General features: G+C 47.3%; 1 protein-coding gene across 5 annotated transcripts in view; it reads left to right on the top strand.

Annotated features, from left to right (window-relative positions):
* Nucleotides 1-4,134: 4,134 nt before the first annotated feature.
* Lrch1 (leucine rich repeats and calponin homology domain containing 1) overlaps nt 4,135-21,976 on the top strand; it is a 182,267-nt gene continuing 164,425 nt past the window's right edge. For all 5 annotated transcript variants that reach the window (XM_013349303.2, XM_013349301.2, XM_026783236.1 and 2 more), the window contains exon 1: nt 4,135-4,574. In XM_013349303.2, coding sequence (XP_013204757.1) covers nt 4,313-4,574 — 262 coding nt within the window. In that variant the 5' untranslated portion in view covers nt 4,135-4,312. The remainder of the gene's footprint in view (nt 4,575-21,976) is intronic.

Genomic DNA, 21,976 nt, shown 5'->3' with positions numbered 1-21,976 from the left:
TGCTGAGGGCATGTGACGGTAGTGGCCAGAAAAGGGCGGTGTTCACCAGGGACTATACTTTTTTTTTCTTTTTTTAGAAAAGAAGAAACAAAGGCAGAGAGGTTAGAGAACACCGAAGTAAATCAATGTAAATAAGGCCGGATTCTGCTGACCTTGGGGTCAAATGCCTGTTCTTATTTGATTGTGGTCTCCATGTGTTTCTGATTGAATTTCCAATCAGGACAGAGATGACAGGACTTGTCGGCCATGGGTGGCTGGATCTGGTGTCAGGCTTCCTTTTGTCCACTTACCTTCATGCAGAGGGAATCAGGAAGCACAGACTTGACTTTGGGTTTCCACCCAGAGAGGATTCTTGGTGATTTTCAATAGACAAAATATTATAAATAAAGTGGTTCCAAATAAAGGGTGTAGGACCTTCCTGTGGATAACGAGCCCTGAAGATGCTGCAGTCCTTTGGTCCCCCACATACCTTAAGTTCTCTCTAGATCCCCTGTAATACCTAATTCAATGTATGCTAGTTCCCCATAGTATGCTGTTTGGGGGAAAATCTGTACATGTTTGATAGACTTTTTTTTTTAATGAATGTTTTTAGTTCATGGTTAGTTAAATAATGAGGGAGATGCAGGACTTGGGGATGCCACATTTGGGAATAGGGAGGGCCTGCTGTTTACTATAGACAGTTCATAGAAGCCGAAGGGGAAACCATGGAACAGCAGAGCCCGAGTTTGAACTCAGGATGCTCTGGGTGCTCTAGAACATTTCTGTGAGTCCGTTTACCAGTGACTGGGGCTGGAGAGATGGTTCAACGGGTGAGACCACTCACTGCCCGCTCTTCCGAAGGTCCTGAGTTCAATTCCCAGGAACCACATGGTGGTTCACAGCCATCTGTAATGAGATCTGGTGCCCTCTTGAGGGAGAGACCTGGTCAGTTATATATGGGCTGCCCATGCACGCTTCAACATTGCCAGGGCATACATTTCTTTCTTTTTCTTTTTTTTTTTAACCAATGGCCAGATGAAATAACACAGCCAATCCTAATAGACTATTATATGTGCAGACACAGGAGGAAGAAAGGAAAGGGCTCACTCTGCTTTCTGAAGAAACAAACAGGGAATTGAACAAAAGAGACAAGCCCATGCTTTTGAGGAAACAGTGAAGCAGCTAACGGCCACCTGGAAAGACTGGTTACATTTCCCAATTTTTTAGAAGTCATTCACGATTTGTTTGAAGAGTCAAGTATTCCCCTCAATGTGAAGGAAAAGCTCCTTTGTGCAGAAAAATCGCTTAAAACTTTAGAGAGGTACCAGCAGAGAGCTACCTGTTACGATGCCCCGTGCAGTCGTCACAGGCAGAAGGCTGTAGATTCTGAGAAACCGGGAAGGAGAGAGAAGGCTTTGAGGACTTAGCACGGATCTCAGTGAACTTGCCGGTCAGAAATCTGCACAAGGGCCTAAGAGACTGCAAAAACCAGGTCAGCGTGTCAGGAGGACTTGAGGATTTATTCCCAGCGAAGCAGAGACTCGTGGTCTTTGTTTCCCTTAAGAAAGGATTGTTTTTCGCTTGTTGTTGATGTCCTGTGTGCTGGGTGCATTCCCACAATTCTTGTTCTGCTTTGGGTTTGTCATCTGTTGGGGAAAACAGTCTCCACCCCCTCCTCAATTTTAGGTAAAGGGCTACTGAGGACCAGGGAATGTGGGAAGAGTAGGCAAGTGTAAATACATTTTCATTTATTTGAAGTAATTTCAAAGCTCTTTGGACCCTTTTATCAGTGTATGTGCTGGTTAGGTTTTTTTGTTTGTTTGTTTTTGTTTTTTGGTCATCCTGACACAAGCTAGGGTCATTTGGTAGAAGGGAACCTCAATTGAAGAAATACCTCCATCAGACTGGCTTGTAGGTAAGTCTCTGGGGCATTTTTCTTGGTTGATGACTGATGTAGGAGGGCCCAGCCTGGCAGTCAATGCCATGCCTGGGCAGGTGGGCTTGGGTTATATACAAAAGCATAAGAAGCAAGCCAGCAAGCAGCACTCCTCCATGGCCTCTGCATCAGCTCCTGCCTCTTGATTCCTGCTCTGACCTCTCTTCATGATGCGGAAGCTGTAAATTGAAGTACATGTTTTCTTCCTAAGCTGCTTTTCATCACGGTGTTTATCACAGTAACAGAAAGTCAGTTTGTACTTTACCTTCTGAGAAGTGTCTGTCTGTTTGCCCACTTGTTGATTGGATTGGTTTCTTGGGTGTTTTAATTTTTGGCATTCTTTTAAGATCCTAGCCATCAACAACCTAAATTTCAAAAGATGCTGGGTAGTCAAAGCAATCCTAAATAAAAAGGTAATGCAGGAGGCATCACAATACATGATTCCAAGTACCACAGAACCACAGGAAGAAAAACAGCCTGGTGTTGCCACAAAAAGATGTAAATCAAAGGCACAGAAGTCTCAGAAACGAATCCATGCCCCAGCAGCTACAGCTCTCCCACGGGAGCACACGCTGGAGAAAAGATGGCCTCCAGCTCATGGTGCTGGGAAAACTGGAATCCACACGTGGAAGAATTAGACTTGATCTCTGTCTTTCACCCTACCTCCAAATCAATTCAAAATGTAGCAAAGCCCTAAATGTAAGATACACAGACCTTACACTGTCAGAGGAAAACAGGAAAACCCCTTCATGATAGAGGAATAGGGAAGGATTTTCTGAAAAGAGCCCTTAAGCCCACGGGAAATTAGGGTAAGAACTGACAAGCAAGATTGATTGAAATTCAAATGCGTCTACACCACAAAGGAAGAAACAGAGCGAAGAGACAGCCCACAGAACAGTGAAGAAACTAAGCTTGATGCCTAGTTTTAGAAGCTTGGAGCGACTGAAGGAAGAGGAGCCAGAGACAGGAGGATGGCGAGCGTACCAGTAGGTGGCGCCTGTTTCTTCCGGCAAAAAGTATGATTTGCTCTCAGCCTGGAATCTCAGGAATTAAGGGTAGTCCTTTCGTGAAGTCCATGCAAGTGACATAGATCACGTCATACTTTTAGTGCTGAGTCGATGACGTCACTAGTTCCACTAGTCTGCTGCCTAGACTATCACAGGTCGCATTACTGTATGTATGATAAAGTTGTACCACGTCCACAAGTCGCCCCAGCCTCATTTCCCCAAGCCAAGTCACCCACAGAGACTGCCAAGCCTTTGGTGCAGTCCCAGGAAATTGGCTCTCAAGGTGTGGGAAGGGAATGGGGCATTATCAGTCCTTCAGCTGGGTGGCCTTTAGGTGACACAGGTCCTCTGGCCCTTCCACGTGGGGTAAACCCTGGCTCGGTGTCCACTGCAGGTCACCCATGGCAGAACGTTTGCTAGTAGACATGTCAGTTCCTGTGTCCCATATGGACAAGGAGAAGGTGCTCATTGAAAATCTCATAGCATCTAGGCTTAGGTTTAAGATGTGACCTTTTGGCGTATTAGGTCTTTGGCTTTCTAACTCTTGGGGTACCACTATCTTATTTGGGGCTCAGTGTTCTCCCTCATATGACAAAACTATGTATTTTATCATAAAACTCATCCTTTCTCAAAGTCCTTCCTTTAGATTTGTCTATTGGCATTTAAGCCTGGTCCCTGTGGTCTGCAGTAAAGGTTCAAAACTTAGTGACTGTGGGCTGCGAGTTCAAGTTCCCTCCCACTTTTGTAGGGGTGATTTGCGGCTCGTTTCTTAACTTCCTCTGTCAATTGAAGGAAGCAATTTTTCCATTCACAGACATCCTGGATTCAGAGAATTTGTGTGGTAAGTACCTAAATGTCAGGGGGCGTCAGTGAGGGTAAACCCACAGTGTAAAAACTGCCCTGTGGGGGGAACTCTGGGTCAATCATCCTGAATTACTCTTCCTCCCTGTCACCTTATATTTCAAATCGCCCCGGTTTTCCCAAATGGCTTAAAAAAACAAAAACAAAATAATAATAATAAAAAAACCCTGAGTCGCACACGTAAACCCGAAGGGGCCGGAGTGAAAGTCCCCAGGAACGCGCATCCAGTTCCAGCCAGCGTCGGGGGAGGAGCGCGCAGAAGCTGCGGAGGAGGGGCGGCGGGCTGGGGCGCGGGCAAGGGCGCGGGCGCGAGCTCGAGCAGACACATGCGCGCGCGCCGCTGCCGCCGCGCCGCAGCCCTCGGCTTCTCCGGCTGGAAACCTTTGCAATTGAGCCGCTGCTTCTAGGTCTGCGCCGCCCGTCGCCCCTCCCGCCATCCCGGGGCTTGCGAGAGAGCGCAAAGGGGACTCAGGGCTGAGGGGAAAACCTGTGACCCCCGCGCAAGAGCGGGGCGGGGGACCGGGAGAAGATGGCGACGCCGGGAAGCGAACCCCAAGCTTTCACGCCCGCCCTCTCGGTAACCGCCCTGCACCCGCACCTCCACCAGCACCACCAGCACCACGGAGGCACTGGAGGAGGCGCGGGCTTCAACCTGCCCTTGAACCGTGGGCTGGAGCGCGCGCTGGAAGAGGCGGCTAATTCTGGGGGCTTGAACCTGAGCGCAAGGAAGCTGAAGGAGTTTCCCCGGACGGCAGCCCCGGGGCACGACCTCTCGGACACGGTTCAGGCAGGTGAGACGAGCCGGGGCTGGCCGCGCGTGTGCGGGACTGTCGCACCGTCCCGCCGGGCCCGAGTGTTGCTACTAGGCTGGCTTGGCAGGAGCGGTTCGGTAACGTGCGCGATGATTGCAGCGGGCACAGTGGCCCGTCTGGCCCGTCGACCCGTGACCCTGGTGCAGGAGCTCAGGGATGCGCCTACGAGCTGTGTCTGGCGCGCGGGAAGTGGGAGATAGCAGGCGACCGCGAGCTAGTCCGGAACATGAAGCAGGTCACCGACCTCTCCGTGAAGCATTCTGTGTCCCGGTGGGTGGGGAAGCCCAGACAAAGGTGGCCGGCCCTCGGTCAGCCCCGTCCTTTCCGCGCGGTGTCTTGGCCCCTGCCACGGCGCCGCGCGACCGTGGATTGCTGCAGCCGGAGAGGCGGTGCCAGCCTTGCTTCTGCGCCTGTGCGAGCAGAGCCTGGTGTCTGGCTCTCCCGCCCACACATTTCGGTTCCCTCCACCGGGACTCCCCGGTTCTCACTAACCCGGCCTTTGCGGGGGCCCTGCTAGGGAAGCGTGGCGTAGTAAATGAAAAGTAATTAAAGTGAGCCTGTTCGCCAGTGTGAGCCCGGCAAGTTGTAACTCGCGCCAAAGAGCAGCCGGCTTCTTCAAGTTGTGTCATGTGTTGACATATTTCGGAGATGTCTGCTTTCCCTTTGGTAGTCGGAGTTGTGGGAGCGGATCCATAAACAGGAAGGAGGGTGGTGGAAGAGGGTTGGGGCCTTGGGATCCGTGCAGATCTGACTTGGTTTCCGACCATCCGGTTCCGTTCTCTGCGGGACAGTTTGTACCCCTGCTAGCGTCTAGCGTTTCTTGGGGCAGTGGGTGCCCCATTTTTGAGCCATTGCTTAGACCTCACGACTGTCTTTGCGTCTTCTGAAGTGCATCAGGTCTCTAGGGTTTTGAATTCTTGACTCTCCTATCAGGATCTTTCAGCTTCCTCTTATAAAGGAAGACTAGGGGGCGGGGCCGGGGGGCCCGGGAGGCCAGCTGCGCCTTTCGGAGGCTAGGTTTCTCGTTAATGCCATAAACATTTATCAGAAGGCCTACTGAAGATTTAGATGGAGTTCTGAGTTCATTGGAGGCCAGAAGCACTCCTCTGGGGTCATTAAACGGTGATATTTGGACTTCAGGATTGTCAGGAATGGGCAAGCAGAGGGGGAATTCCAGAACTTAGTTCTCAACAGCTGGAGAGACTCTTGATAGGACCTCATAGTTACAGCTTCTCAAGTAGAAGTTATTCTTAAAAGTCGCCTGAATCATTAGCCTTAAGAAAAAATGGTTGTGTACTGCAGAAAGAGGAGCCAGCAGGACCAGTATCAACACATGTTTGTGCAGCTCCGTTGCAGGCTGAGAGTTGTTCCGACGCTTCAGTATTGCTGATGCTTACTCCTGAAGTGGGGGTAAAGTTGGCATATACGCTGTGCTTGCATTTCTTTGATAATACCAGTGCAAAAGTCGGGGGGGGGTTAAGGTGGGGGATACATCTTTCAGTTACAGTCTCTATGAGTGGTCAGTGCTTGTAAAAGGTCCTCTCTGGTTTCTTCTGGTTCTGTACGGCCTGGGGTTTGCAGGTGTTTAATTAGGAGCTTCACATATATTTAATGCCCCATCAGAGTCCTAACTAGTTAAAATTAAGAGGCTTCATGTTAATTCCGCAACCTAAAACACTATTATCTCAGGGGCAGAAGAGGCAGAAAGGGTGGCAGCTAAGTTTGCAGGCACTTGAGGCAATATAATGAAGAAAAAAATAGTAGTGAAGAGTCATTTGTAAACTTTAATATTCACACGGGTTAAGGATTGTGTTCTTTGACTCAGGTCAAATGCTGAGTGTAAACACACATATTCTCTGTTCTCTAGAAATGCTTAGATTAGACCTGGGGACTCCACCCTGTGATCCCAGGATCTGGAGGTCAGTCTGGACTTAACAGTGAATTCTAGGCCTGCCTAGGTTACAGGCTGAGGCCCTTGACTCATTCCCCACACCCCCCAAAGAATATATTTAATTGAGCATTATTCGTGTGAGAGCAGCAAAGCAAAATAAAGACATTCATGGGTGGTGTTGACATTTCCTACACGGAAGGGGTTCAAGGAGTTGATGAATGTTTGGCAATAACAGATTCCGTGCAGCTAGTGGCTTCTCCTGGGCTCCAGCTGACTATCTAAGGATGGCATATGAGGATCTCTAAAACCTTTTCATAAATTTTCTTTGGTAGTGGGAAGTAGAGAAAGCTGCCCTCTCCCTGTTAAGTTAATGTATTGTCCTGTCAAATGTAGCTTTTCCAGCAGTCGCCTCTGCAGGCAGGACTGCATGCTTGGGCAATACAACTCTTGAGTAGAGAGATGCAGACTCGGAGACTAGAGACCCTGAACTGCACAGTCAAAGTCTAGGCCCTTGTCACCTGAATGCACGCACTTCGCTAACACGAACAAAACAAAACGAAGACAAAAAACCCCTCTTGCTCTCACTTTGAGGCTGCTCATTTACTTGAATTTCACTCAAAATGAGGTTTGTTGTGCGATGGCAGGAAGTCTTTCAGTAGGTTTGGCAAGAAGGGGGATGGGAACAGTGGCACAGGTGTTCCTGTCCTGCCCAGATTAGAACAAGCGTGGGCATGGTACCTATGTGGTTAACTGTGAAATACGTGGTGTCAGAAGCACATGGAGTCTCGTTTCGAGGTGGAGAGATTGACCTGGAGAGGAACCAGGCAACATTGCTCAGGTTCCTACCCCTTCTGAGACATGGACCAGTGATTTGAATCCAGATGGCTCCTCCCTAGTGTTTGTGTTCTGAGGGCTCCTGTTAGGCAGAGGTTCATAGAGAATAGGGCTGGAGTTTGCTAGGCTCCCTGGAGGTTCACTGCATAAACGTTCATCTCTTCTCTCATTCCTATGAAGCTTCCACTCTGGTTTAAGGAAGGGATTGGGAGATAAAGAAAACAAAACACAAAAAATGGTTTATCTTACAAGATGAGTAAGAGTGGTTTTTGGATGCGTGCAGTGTCTTTGTTTTCTAAACACACAGGCTGATTCGCATGGGCTGGAGGTTGCTCATGACAAGAGCACATAATGACCGGTCACAAGTATAAACGGAAGCACAGAATTGGACCTCATAAGAAGCCCATGTCAGTGAAGCACCGCCGTTCCCCCTAGTGTTGATTCATCACATAACATTAGTTCAGATGGAGATTTCCAAAAGTTTGCACTTATGACTGACATAAAGTAGATTGAAAAGAAAGGAAATTTAAAAGCGACTGCCTGCCTGAGCCTCTAGGAAGTAAAAAGAAAACCCTCCCTCACACAAGACTTTGGAAACACTCCTTGAAAACTGGTATTGTTTAACCAGGCCTGGGTGGCACGTGCCTGTAATCCTAGCACTTGAGGGGTGGAGGAAGATTAGGAGTTTAGGGTCATCCATTGACCCTACATAAGACCATACCTTGAAAGAATAAAAAGGTTGGTATATTGTGACTGAGTGGCAGAGCTCATCATTGTTGGTGTTTCACTTACCAAGATCAAATGAGAGATGAAGAGCTGGTCTGTCTAGCCACGTAAATACTCACAAAGGCTGGGGCTGATGGAACTGGCCTGCCACCCCAGCTACTCAGGACCGAGCCAGGCGATCACAGTTTCAGCGGATCCAGTTTGCCTGGACTATAAGGTGGGTTCAAGGCCAGCGCCAGGAACTTGTCTCAAAACTGAAAGTTCAAAGGGCTTGGGCTTTCACTGGGTGGAAGAGCCCTGTGGGCACGTGTGAGACAATAGGCTGAATGGTTCAGGACCTGGAACGTTCTAGTCAAGTGCTCTGGCATTGTGCTACTCCCAACCCCTGCGTCTCCCCCCTCCCCCAGTGTGTAATTTTGTGTTTGAGTGGAGAGTGGAGTCGCAAAGTGTAAGGTGTGGAAAGCGAGGTAGGAGTTGCAGGAAACCACACAGGCGAAGTGAGTGTCCAGATAGCACCAGGCACCATGTGCAGCCTTCAGAGATTAGGGAAGGGTTCGGCAGCAGAGGTAGGATGCCCTTCAGGGTGTGCAGGATGGATGTGGGTGGATGTGCCTGCCCATGAACATCCTGTGGTTGGAAAGAGGAATCTAGAATGGGGAGGGAGAACCTGTCATTAACGGAAGAGAGGGTGTCTAGGCCTGTCCCCGGTCATCTCCTCTCACCCCACTCCTGCCTGACAGTGGGAGTCAGCCCATGGAGTTTTTATGTGGTGTTGTTTGAGGACTCTGGGAAACAGCTGAGGCCTGGGTTTTGTCAGCTGGTGGGACTGTCATTCGCCCCTGTCTGACCCTAGCTCTCTTCAGAGTCTGAGGATTCAAGACCTGGGGGGCAGGCTTATCTGCTACAGGCTGACTTCCTCTACCCCACACCCATCCTGTAGGCACAGAGTCCTTGGATGTGAGCATATTTTAGACATTGGAATCCCTACAGGGCTTGAAATGAAATCTGGTTTTGATATATCATGCTGTGTTCCATAATTTTGGTCATGAAGATTTTTCAGTGTTAAATATAGCGAAGCCTTTGAAATCACGTTTTCTTTTTCTTTCAAGCGTGTGCCACCAGGGCTTTTTCTTTTAAAACTTGTTTCTTAAGACACGTGTGGTGGCACACCCTTTTAATCCCAGCACTCCGGAGGCAGAGGCAGGTGGATCTCTGTGAGTTTGAGGCCGGTCTAGTCTACAAAGTGAGTTCTACGGCAGCCAGAACTGTTACACAGAGAAACCCTGTCTTGAAAACATCAGGAACAAAAACAAACAAACAAAAACACTTGTATTTTTTCATGAATATATCTAGTTATAGATTTTTTTCTGCTATTGAATTGATGTACTACTTATTGATGACACTTGACAATTTTTATTAATTTTTAGAGATTTTTTTTTACATGTATATAATATATTTAGATCATGTTCACCCCATTGCTTTCTCCTTTGCTCTGCCGCTCTGGCCGAACCCCTCCTTACAAATGAGTCCCCCTTCTCTTTCCATGACTTTGTGTGTGCGATTTCCCTGAATTTAATTAGGGTTGATTGGCTGGTGGCGTAGCGACTGTTAAATTGTCCGTGTTCTGTTCACCGTTGCTCTGTGCTTATGTGGAGCGTTTGTTCGTTGTTTGTATACCCATCCATTCAGGAACCACAGGCGGTGTCCCTTTCCTTCCTATTGGCATTCTCTTCTGCTGCTGATTAATTCCTTCCTTGCCAGGGCACAGAGGACTTCTGCTCCTAAAGCTTTTAATGCACTGTGATTCAGTATGCACGGGGGATGTGAATCACATCCAGATGTGCTTGTCCCCGTGGTGCGGTGCGGCCCAAGGGTCTCTACCAACACGTGTGTTAGACTGCTTTATTGAAGAGCCGGTAGCATATACATGCTTCCGAAATAGTAACATACAAGTATAGGCCAAGACACCAGTTCATCATCAAAAAATAGCCCACAGCTGTTAATCTTGGTCTTTGAACTAAGTCTGTTAGAGGTTTTGTGAGTCCTGGTAACATCTTTAAGTTTTGCTGGTTCATTATAGGCCCAGATTTGCCTCTCGTCCAACCACTGACGACTTTTTATTTCAAGCGTTGGCAAAGAATATTTCTGAGTTGCTGGAGTGAGGCAGCCTTTTCTACTGTATTGGTTAGTGACTCTGTGCCATCCTTATTTAAAGGCTACATAGATAGCCTGACTCTTGGAGTCAGTTCCTAGCTTTGCTGAGACTCCTCTGCTTTGCTCATCTTGGCCATTGCTTGATCAAACCGAAATCTCCCCCTTTTTAAGTGAGCTTTTCTGTGCCCCCCTCCTGTGTTCCAATACATTGTGAGTCTTATATATAAAACCCCTGGATACTGAGCAGTGTTTACTTCCTGTTCCTGTCTCTGTTGTTGACTCCCTCGTGCTTTGGTGTTAACTGCAGTAGTCAAGTTATAAAGTTACAATGTGTTATGAAATTGTTAATAGCTCACTGGTCTCACACACCTGCTATCAGGGGTTGAGGCCAGCCTGGGCTCTGGAACAAGGCCCTGTCTGAAAAATGATACCAAAAGCAATAGAAGTTTAAGTTTGTAGCCATAAAACCGTACTATATTCCCATAGCTGAGTTGTTTATTGGCAAGGTGGCACAGCTCTTGGAGAGCCCAGCTCCTTCCTATCAGTTGCTCCTGTTGTGTTCCGTGAAAGCTGTTTGTGTGTGTGTGTGTATGTACACACGTGTGTTCCTGCATATTTGACTATGTGCATGCATGTGCCAGAGATGAAGGTGTCCTGTTTCTTTTGTAGCTCTCCACCTTTTGAGAAAGGTGTCTTCCCTAGTCTGAGCTCAGCTCCTGGCTGTAGGGATCTGCCTGTTTCTGACTCCCCCCCCCCACCTCCGCAGGGCCTAAATGGGGGTGCTGGGGATCTGAATTCAGGTCCCCAAGGTTGCATGCCATGTACTTTACTGACAGAGCCTTCGCTCCAGTTCCAAAGTTTCTATTTGTGCCGGAACTTTGCTACGATAGGTTTTTTTTTTAATTTATAATTATTAAAAGCGATGAGAACAGAATAAAACAATAACAGATTTCAAGAAAGAAAAGGGAAAAAAGAAGTTGGAATTCTAAGTTAGACTTAGTTTAGGAAAACTGGTCCTGTCAGAGTAGAAGGGAGGGTGAGGCATGCTTGTGTTGTTTCCCTCTTCCATACACTGTAGGAAGGAATGATACATTTTACACTGTAGTAAGAAAGTTTGCATTTTAAACCATGAAGTAACTGAAAAGACCATGAGACTGTTTACCTGAGCAGATAGTTGAGGGGAGAATTAGACCGCTCTTGCGTATTCTGGGATTGGAAAAGAAGGGAAATGTGTTTTATTTTTTATATGCCTTATGCATATAAATGTTTTTCCTGCCTGTATATTTGTGTACCGTGTGTGTGCCTGGTGCCCGTGGAGGTCAGAAGAGGGGGTCGGATCCCTTAGAACCTGTCGATAGAGATGGGTTGTGGGACACCATGTGGAAATGAATCTAAGGCTTCTGCAAGAACAAGCGTTCTTGACAACCGAGCCAGGACATGTATTTTTGATAAGAATTCTGTGTGTTCACAGTTGCCTTGGTTGTATTCTCCTATACTGGCTAAATAAGGAGAGTATAGTCCCGGGGGGGTGGGGTGGGGGATGGGGCAAAGACAAAATCAAATCAGAATTTGTTTCCTCCCTCTCTTCCTCTTCCCCCTCCCTTCCTCTCTCCCTTCCCCCCCCCTCTCTTTCCCTCTCCTTCCCTTCCTTTGTTTCTTCCTTCCTTTCCCTCTTAAGACAGGGTCTCCCTGTGCAGCTTGGCCAGCCTTTAATTTTCCCTACAGCCTTGAACTTGATATGTGGTCCAGACTGGCCTTTCGTTGAGATCTCCCTGCTTCTGCTTTCCAATGTTGGAATTTTTTTTTCTTAATTATAAACAATTGCTTTGCAGTCGATATGATTTTGGCTGAGGCAGGTGACCTTGCTTGACATGAAGCCAGCAGACTGCACTTAGGTCATTTGGGAATAGGTGATGGATCGTGGCATCTTCCTTGAGGCTGGCTTTTCTCCCAGCTTTCCTTTGCTCCCTCTGCCGCATGGGCCTTAAAAAGAGCATGTGGTGAGATGAACAGGACGGGAGCCTTCCAAGGACTCTAACGTCTTCTCATCACTGGTCCTTTCCTGATCCTCTGGCTTCCCACGTGACCTCGGTTTTCGACCGCAGACCCCTGGGCACTGTGCATTTGCCACGTTACGTGCTCCACCGATACTCTTCCGTACTTTTGGTGTCTATGTGGTCTGGTGTTCCGTATTTTTGGTGTTTGTGTGGTATGGCGTGCCATACAGCTTCTGTATGCCTGACCTGGTGCTGCAGTCCGGCTTAGTTCTGGTTTAACTCACTTATCTCTGTCGGCAACAGTGACAGTTCAAAGTTACACCTTGCCTTTCTAGACTGTTTGCATGTTGCTTTTCCATGTCATCAGCCACGCGTTCCCACTCTTCACTGCCCTGCGGGATTGTGCATGCCCAGTTCATATTCCATGCAGTCCCAAAGCAAGCTGTGCCCCCCCCCCGCCCCACCAGCCTCTTCTTGAGCGTTTCTGTGTGGAATCATATGTTACTCCAAGGCATATTTGTGTCATTTCCTCACGCTTTTGTACTTCATTATTTTCTTCTTTGGGTATGGGAATCTTCCCTCACAGTGACTTTGCTCCCCTGGTTTTTGTTACCTGTGGTCAGCTGTTGTCCAGAAATATTAAATGGAGAATTCCAGAAATAAGTCATACATTTTACATTGTATGTTATTCTGAGTGGCACAATGAAATGAAGCTTCATTCTGTTGCATCCTGGCCAGCATCTGAGTCACCTGGCTGCCGGATGTGGCTTTGCTCTATATGCTATTAACCCATTACTTACGGAGTAGTCTTTTTGGTTATGTGGTCCTCTGATGTAGTATAGCAGTCTTGTGTTCTGGTACCTGTCAAGTAGTAGTGTCACCCAGCGTCAGTGAACCTTGCTTATCTTACGTTGTCCCATCGAATGGGCGCTGTGTCTTCTTAGGTTGAGTATGGCATAGCAGATATTACTTGTGTGAGTGTGCTTGTGAGTGAATGTGAGTACATACGTGTGTGTGTGTGTGTGTGTGTGTCTTATGGGTAGAGACAGACATGGCCTGAAGGGATGATTTTGGGGAGATGGTTCAGTAGGCAAAGTACTTGTGAGGACTCAAGTTTGATTCCTAGCTCCTATGCTGGAAAAAGCCAGGTAGGGTGGTGGTCTTCATCCCAGTGCTGTGGGGACAAAGCCAGCTGGATCCCTAGTGCTCTCTGGCTGTTCCGGCTAGCCTGCTTGATGAGTTCTGGGCCAGAGACCACGTTTTAAAAAAGGAATGGAGCAGAATAGTACCTGGGGATGACCTCTGGCCTCTACATGTGCCTGCACACACGTACACACGTGCCTGCGCACACGTACACACATGCCTGCGCAGACGTACACATGTACACATGTGCCTGCACACACGTACACATGTGCCTGCACAAGTACACACGTGCCTACACACACGTACACATGGGCCTGCAAACGTACACACGTGTCTGCGCACACGTACACATGTGCCTGCACACAGTACACACGTGCCCGCACACACGTACACATGTGTCTGCACACACGTACACACGTGCCTGCACACGCGTACACACGCACACATGTGCCCGCACACACATACACACGTACACGCACACACGTGCCTGCACACGTACACACGTGCCTGCACACGTACACATGTACACATGTGCCTGCACACACGTACACACGTGCCTGCACACACGTACACACGTGCCTGCGCACACGTACACATGTACACATGTACACACGTGCCTGCACACGTACACATGTGCCTGCACACACGCACACACGTGCCTGCACACCCGTGCCTGCACACGCATGTGTATACATACCCCACAAGAGAGACCACATTTCTCACAGTATTTTTATTTTATTAGTTATTGTTTCTTCATATATGCTTTTGTTTTTAATTACATGTATTTGTGTGTGTGTTTATATGAGTATGTGCATTTGAGGGCAGGTACCCAAGAAGGCCCGTAGAGGGCACTGCTACAAGAGATTGTGAGCCCGATGTGGGAGCTGGAAACGAAGCTCAGGTCCCCTGTGAGAGTAGCAAGGGCTCTTTACTGCCGAGCCGCCCCTCTAGCTGCTATTAGTTGCTGTTTTTTTATGTCCTGCTTTGCCTAGTTTGGAAATTACACTTCAGCATAGGCGTGCATTGACATGCATTCTGTATACAGAGTTGATTACCACTGTGTTTTCAACCACCCATCTTGGACTTGGACCATTTCCCTCTCAGGAAAAGGGGAAGTGCACTGTTTTCTCCAGGTTTAGGTTTCTTCCTCCTTCCCTGGCTCATGAAAGTGGCTAGACAGGGGCTTTCCTGATTTTCCTGGGTGTGCCTTACAGGTCTGCCTCCAGAAGAGTGAGCTGAACTCCGGTGCTCGGCTGACTTCTCTGCCCCTGGGCTCTGCACTTTCCGCTGCTATCTCGGATCCACCATGAGTTTGCCCTCTGCTTGTGTATTGTTAGTTCGTCTGTCATTTTCCTGGTGCTAGCTTTATTGGACATCAGGTGACCTAGAAGGAATTCTGGAAGAACTGGACAAAATTTTTATGGAACCAAAGAGCAGATAAAGAAACTGGTAAATACAACCTGGGTGAGCTGGCACATGCCAGTGATCTCAGCACTCAGGAGAGGCTGTGCCAGGAGGCTGTTATGTTTGAGCCTAGCTTGGGCTACACTGCACGTTTCAGGCCAGCCTAAGCTACATGAGACCTTTTGGTGAGCACGAAATCAAACAGCAGATGCTTGTGGAGCTTTGGAGAAGAGAGAACCCTTATTCACACAGTGTTGGTGGGAATGTAAATTAGTGTAGCCACTATGGAAATCATAGTGGAGGTTCCTCACAAAAACGAGAAATAGGGGGCTGGGGAGATGACTCAGTGGTAGAGAGCACTTACCGCTCTTGCACAGGACCTGGGTTTGGTTCCCAACTTTCCATGGTGGCTCACAACTGTCTGTAATTACAGCTCCAGGGTATCCAGGTCCTCTTTTGACCCCTGCAGGCACGTGATGCACTTATGTACACTAAGGCATAGCCACATACGTGTGCACTGTATAAATATAGTATCAACCCCCCGAAAGCCATGAAATGGAGCTAGCGTGAATCTAGCTATACCTGTCTCAGATTTACACTTCAAGGAGTTCACGTCGGTGTGTGGCAGAGACATGCCCATCAGTAGATAGATTTTTAAAAGGTGACAGATATACATAATGGTGTCATACTCTGCCACCAAGAACAAGATGCCATTTGCAGGAAAACGGATGGAACCGGAGCTCATGTTAAGCAAAATAAATCAGGCCCACAGTGATGAATGTTGCTTGTTCTCCTCTCTAATTCGGAATGTAGACTTTTAAAAAGAAGCACTCGAAAGTAGAGGGGACTGTTTGAGAAACGGGAGGAGCCCATGGAGAGGGGTGGGGGTTTGAAGATCAGAGCACGCATGATGTTCATGCATGACGATGTGATGATGCCCATCGTTTTGCACAGTGATTATATTCTAATAAACGTGCAAATAGAAAATAGTCAGTTTGTGATGTGTATGCGTGCACGCCAGAAGTATACAATGTGTGTCTTCCATCTTACTATTTTTTAAATGTATTAAAGTCTGATTTTGTAACTTATTGAAATCTTATCTTTTTAATTTAAAAATTTCATTTTTAGATTTTTAAATTTTATGTTTAAATTTTGAGTGTTTTGTGTCTATGCAACATATTCGTGCCAGATAGAAGAGGGTGTCAGATTCCCTGGAATTGGAGATACAGGGGCTTGTGAGCTGCCTTGGTGGGACTAGGAATCAAACTTAGCTTCTCTGTAAAAAAATGAGTGTTCTTAAATGCCTTAAAACTTTGTTACAGAGAAATTGTATATATATATATATATATATAAAATCACATTCTAGTTTATTTTTTTACCCTCACTGAATGTGGAGCTCATGGTTTAGGTTGTCAGCAAGCTCCCGGGATCTGCTGCCCTGGAGCCAGCCACACAGCCGCAGACCGTGGTATTTGGCAGACAGATGAAGAAAAATAGAGGTGTATCCACTATCCACGTCATAGACTCTGATGAAGATGAAAGAAATAATACATTTGAAAATACTTCACACAATTAAGTATTCCCATTAGTAAGTGTGAACTTGCCTATCAGGAGCCCGAGTGGTTCAAACTGGTTTTCTGTAGCTTCTAAGACTTGACCAGGTTTTATCTTTATCTCTGAAAAACCTGTTTCTTCTTATCTCTGAAAACCTGTCTCTTCGGTCAGATAAATCCTGACCACTGCTTTCTTTGCCTGTGGAACGGGGCTAATAATAGCTCAGAGTTGTGGCGAGGGTGGTGATTACCCAGCTCCGCGGGGCCAGTTATCGCTTCAGTTTGTGTTCTTTGTTTAGCGCTACCAGGTGTTTTGCTTTGAGCATGGGCGGGGCTTAGTCACTGTTGGCCACGCCTTCCCGTTGCCTTCCAAAGAAGGAAGAGGGTGGCTAGAAAGGTGAAAACCATTCCTTCCGTTCTGCTGGTGAGCCCCACAGGATTCTCTCGTTGGGCCAAGGTCACGTAGCAAGAGTGGTGGCTGCTTGAGCCAGTTAGCCTCTCATTGCCTTGTGTGAAAGAGCTGTTGCCGTGGTCAGGAGGCCGCGCTGTAAAGGAGGGGAGGCTTCTGTCCCTCTGTCTGGATCCCAGCTCACACTCCACTAGTCCAGCCTTGTGGCAGACCCCCCCAGCGATCAGAAAATGCTCTGAAACCTCTAATGACATCTGGTCCAAAGCTGGAGAGAATGTCATAAAACCCACAGTAGTTCCGGATTAAGCATGTTAGTTCAGGATTTTACTGCCTGTGGTTTCGGGGGGACGCACACAGGTCCCTTGTGAGTTGACTTCCAGGCACTTAACAGTCCTGCAGAGCAGTCGTGGTCCGCAAATTGTATGGCACAAAGTTCTTCTCGTAGCAACCTTTGTGGGTGAGAATTTGCTCTTCCAGGTTTCCTGTGGAAAGAATGCCAACCCAGGAAGACCCGTTTAATCCTAGCAGGGGCAGGCCTTTGTGTTAATGGTGAATTCTTTCATCTTTGTTTCTTGCGTTTCTGGGTGTGCATGAGAATGTATGCATGTGCCTGTTTGCGCGTGTGCATGTGTGTCTGTGTGTGTGTGTGTGTGTCTACGCGCTCACAAGCGTTCCTGTACAGAGGACAAATGTCAACCTTGAGTGTGGTTCCTTGGGAGCTGCTGCTCTTCATCCTCTTTTGAAGGCATGATCTCTCTCTGTCCCGGAGATCATCGATCAGGCTAGGCTAGGTAGCCAGCAAGCCCTGGGTTCCCTCCTAACTCCACTTTCCCCAACACTGGGATTACGAACTGGCACCTGGCCTTTTCGCGGTTCTGAGGATCGAACTCTGGTCCGCATGCATGGCTGACGTACACTTTACTGACTCGTATGTCTTTGGGGACACATGACCACAGTTTTGGAATGATACCCTGAGTTTTGAGACATGGCCATCAACCCGTAAACCAGGTTCCTGCCGCTGGAAGATAGTTCTTTTCTCCTAGTCATCCCCAGTATGTGCTAGAGGGGTCTCCACCCCACCCCTAGGCTCCTTGGTCAGTGGGCCCCCGCTGGGTGTAGCTCTTCCACACTGGTGTGGGCAGCAAAGAGTGCCGCAAGTCAGGGGTGCCTTGAGTTGGTTCTGACGCTCAGAGAGGCTGCTGGGCACAAAATGTCCCAGATTTATATTCTTCCCTATTTATTAATTTATAATGTAGGTCTAACTGACACAAAATGTCTTCAAACTCACTGTACTCTCAAGTGCTGGGACTGCAGGTATGTGCTACCGCGCGCGCTTCCCTGCTTTTTAATATTTGTTATCTTACAAATTATAAATTGTAGAACTGGAGGGAAGTCATTCAATGTGTCTAAAGCTGATATTTGTAATGTGTTAAAACCAAAAAATACCCGTTTCTGCTTGGGTCCTCTGTAAAGTCACAAGGGACATACTAGAGCTCCACAGATTTGGCTTAGGGTGGGTGACCAGCAGAAGCCTAGGTCCCATAGGGACGAGTGGATTAGTTTTCATCAATCAAGGCAGTGCTTAGAAAGTGCCAGTCTGTCATTGGCACGGTGCCGGAGAGCTCAAGTTGCTAGGACTTGAGCTCCAAAGGAAATAGCACTTCACTTTCTGTGCCTCAGTTTCCCCAGTGAGAAAGGAGCGTGGTGATCCTTGGGTTACTGTGAGGAGTAAATGACGGGTTATACGAGTTGTTTGGATCAACACGGGGCACGAGATCTGCCATTCTGAGGCATCTTTAGAGAAGATATCCACGCTTTAAGGATAAGAAATCCTGTGACATCAGCAAAGCAATCTCAGTACCCTGAAAGGCTGTGTGTGAGCTGGCAGTGTGTGGGGGTGATGCTTCTACTCCCCTGACAGACTTGGAAAGATGGAAGTAGGTCGTAGCGTTCCATATGCAGGCCAGACAGATGGTGAAGTGTTTTTCTTGGGTTCCACTACTAGTCTGGTACAGACAGAACCGTGGTGTGTGTGTGTGTGTGTGTGTGTGTGTGTGTGTGTCTTTTCCAGTCAGTCCTCAGCCTGACCATGGTCTTCCATCTAATTTGACAAAGGTATCCGGAGGGGAGTGAGTTGGTAGTGAAGAATGTGCACATTGGGTCTGCATTCCTGAGCCACACAGTAGACTGAGGAGCAAGATGTAGCATTCAGCTCTTCTGTCTGGTGAACTGAGGGGCTGGGGAGGATAGCTGAGCCTGGGAGTACTTAGCTGACCTCACTGTCAAGACTCAAACCAATTTCTTCTTACTCTTTTGCCTTTGCATTGAAGTTTAATCAAAATTCATTTCATTAACCCCACTCCCCTGAAGATGTTGTTACAGAAACTCATGGGAGGGGTACTTTGTGTTAAGTGGTATTACTCGTGGGTTCCGGACCCTTGTCATGGTTCTTACTGGTTCCCAGGTCAGCCTTAAGCAACTCGGCATCTTTGTGTCTCAGAAGGGAACTCAGGTGGTCCAAGGACACTGTGAGCAAGCAAAGGTGGTACCCAGCTTGAGCTCAGCTCTTGCAGAAGGCCTTTGGCGGCACTGGAGGAACGGATGAGAGGGAGGCGTGAGATGAGATGATGAGACTCAGACCTGGGGCATTGGGACAGATGAAACTTTGGGTACTAGAGATGCTGGAGTCCGTCCTAGACTGATTCCTAACAGGGATTCCTAACCCGGATGACATCTCATGTCCTTCTGAAACAGTGTGCAGAGGGACTGTGTGCAAGCTGCAGAGAGTCCAGCCAGAGCCTTCCCCGTGTGTCATGCCAGCTATTAACTCCTTTGGTAAAAAACAAGATCTCAAGGAAGGAACTTGTTATTTTTTAAAAAGATAGATACGTATTAAAAACCTCTACCTGTAATGACTTGGAGCAGTCATTTAATAAAGGATGAGACAATAAAAATGTAGATATATATGTTTATTATTTCTTGGGCATGAACGTTTCCTAGACTATACAAACTGTAACCCACTTGATCTTTCATTGACCTCTTACTAGATTTTAATCTCTCTAATGAGAAATGAGCAAATATCAGTTTGGTCAGAGACCAAGAAGTTCAGGGTCCGGAACATCGCAAATATCTACTTTCTGAAAGTTGTCTTTTTAGGGGACAAGAATCATTGATTTGATTTGTTAAAAATGCGTCTTATTCAGTGCATTGCCTGGTTGCGCTTTAAATCTTCTAAGTGTGGAGCCAGGCCCGGGAGGGTAGGCCTGGAGTCTCAGCTACTGGGGAGGTTGAAACAGGAGAATTGGTAATTTAAGGCTAGTCTTGGGCATAAAGTTAGTTTCAGAGACAGTCTGGGCTAGTCAGGAAGACCCTGTCTCAAAATAGGAAGTAGTAAAGAGGGTTGGAGATGTGGCTCAGTGGTGTTCCCTAGTGTATGTGGATTATTCAGTCCATCATAAGGAAACCTAAGTGGGCAGAGGGTATGGCTCAGTGGTTGAGTGCTAACATGCTTGAACCCATGGGGCTTGATCCCCAGCCCTGGAAAAACCCTAACATTTTATTGGTTTGCAGTTTGAATCTATTTTGAAAGAAGACTCCTTTCTCTCTTTTCATAGTTCTCTCAGAGACGTGGATGGTAATCTAGCCATGCAGTTTAAAGTAGGCATGCGCGTGTATGTGCGTGTGCATCTTTAGAAAGCTCAGATAAATCCAAATTATTTTTAGTTTTGGCCATGGTTCAGATAATGCTTTCTGGTAACTGTGGAGTACTTTCAGGAATATTGCTACAGGGTTGCTACATCAGTGACCTACACTCCGCCACAGTTTACAGCCAATTGCAAGTCTTTATTCCAGCTGGCTAGGGCTACACTCCGGCATTTCAACCTAAGTGTAGCCTGGAGCATTTAGACCAAGGGGCTTTTAAAGGCAGAACCCACCTCCTGTTACCAGCTCAGTAGCTGCTGGGAGGTTCACAGAGCTTGCATTTTCACCTGAGCAAGATAAGTGGCTAGCTGAAGGGCGTCCTGCAAAAGCAGGTGGCTTACCCGAAGCTAAGAGAAATTAGTTGGGGCATCTTGACCTCGGGTCCTAGAATAGAGTTGGGGATTTTCTCCGGGATTCTCCAGCAGGAAAATCAGATTCTAGTGACACCTGCAGTGGCCTCAGCAAGAATATAAGGTGGAGGAACCTTTGCATTGTCTCTCCCTGTCACAGTATTATGTATCATAATCTATATGTCTATGAGTTGGAATATGTTAAATGTGATGTATTTTATAAAGCTCAGTTGTTGGCTGTGAGGACGTAACTTTTGTCCGACCCCCTGTACCCCACCCTGACTGCTTTCTTGAATTGCTTGGTATGTTAATGAGACTGGATAGCTCCTCTGGCAGGGTGGACGTTCTGAGGTTACCTGCTTGTGTCCTTAGTGCCTGTCCCTGGGGAGGGCTAGGGACGAGGACTGTGAGGATTGTGTAATCCAACCAGTGCTCATAGTCAGACAGCCCTGGAATTAATTTATTTCCTTCTTTCTTTCTTTCTTTCTTTCTTTCTTTCTTTCTTTCTTTCTTTCTTTTTTTTTTGGATTTTTTGAGACAGGGTTTTTCTGTAGTTTTTAAGCCCTGGAATTTCTAACGTGGCTTTATGGGTTCTGTGTTTTTATTTGTCTGTTGTTCATTTGTGGTGACTCTGGGTCTCAGACCCTTTCTCTCCTTGCATAGATAGCTTGTATTTGGTGTTACTCAGTTGCTGCCCACTTTATTTTATTTTTGAGACAGTGTTGGCCTGGAGCTTGCTGATTCGACTCGGATGGCTGAGCAGTGAGCTCCTGGATCCTCCTATCTCTGACTCCCCTCATGCTAGGAATTTATAAACACGTGCCAGCACGTGCAGCGTTTTCATATGGGTACTGGGGACTCAGGACAAGCATTGCACTGACTGAGCCATCCCCCCCCCAGCCCTGTTTGGAACCTTTTACCCACACATGATAGAATGAATGGCTTGGACAAGCTCCAGCACCTCGGGAAGAAAGATTTTCACTTTTGCTCAGTCTTTCACTTTCTGTGAGAACATCCTAGATGCTATCAGTGGTACCTCAGGGGATGCTCATGAGTCCAGGTTAACTGGATGATTGTCTTACACCATTTGCTCTGGTTTAGTTACTAATAAAACCCCCTTTAACACATCTAACACATTGCCTAAGTTCTGTAGTTATCCATGCACATAGGACATGGTTGATGATAGACACCATCCTTAAAATTTTCATTCTATCTATC

The sequence above is a fragment of the Microtus ochrogaster genome, chromosome 17 (assembly GCF_000317375.1).
Source record: "Microtus ochrogaster isolate Prairie Vole_2 chromosome 17, MicOch1.0, whole genome shotgun sequence".
NCBI lineage: Eukaryota > Metazoa > Chordata > Mammalia > Rodentia > Cricetidae > Microtus > Microtus ochrogaster.
This window is presented reverse-complemented; position numbering and strand designations above follow the sequence as displayed.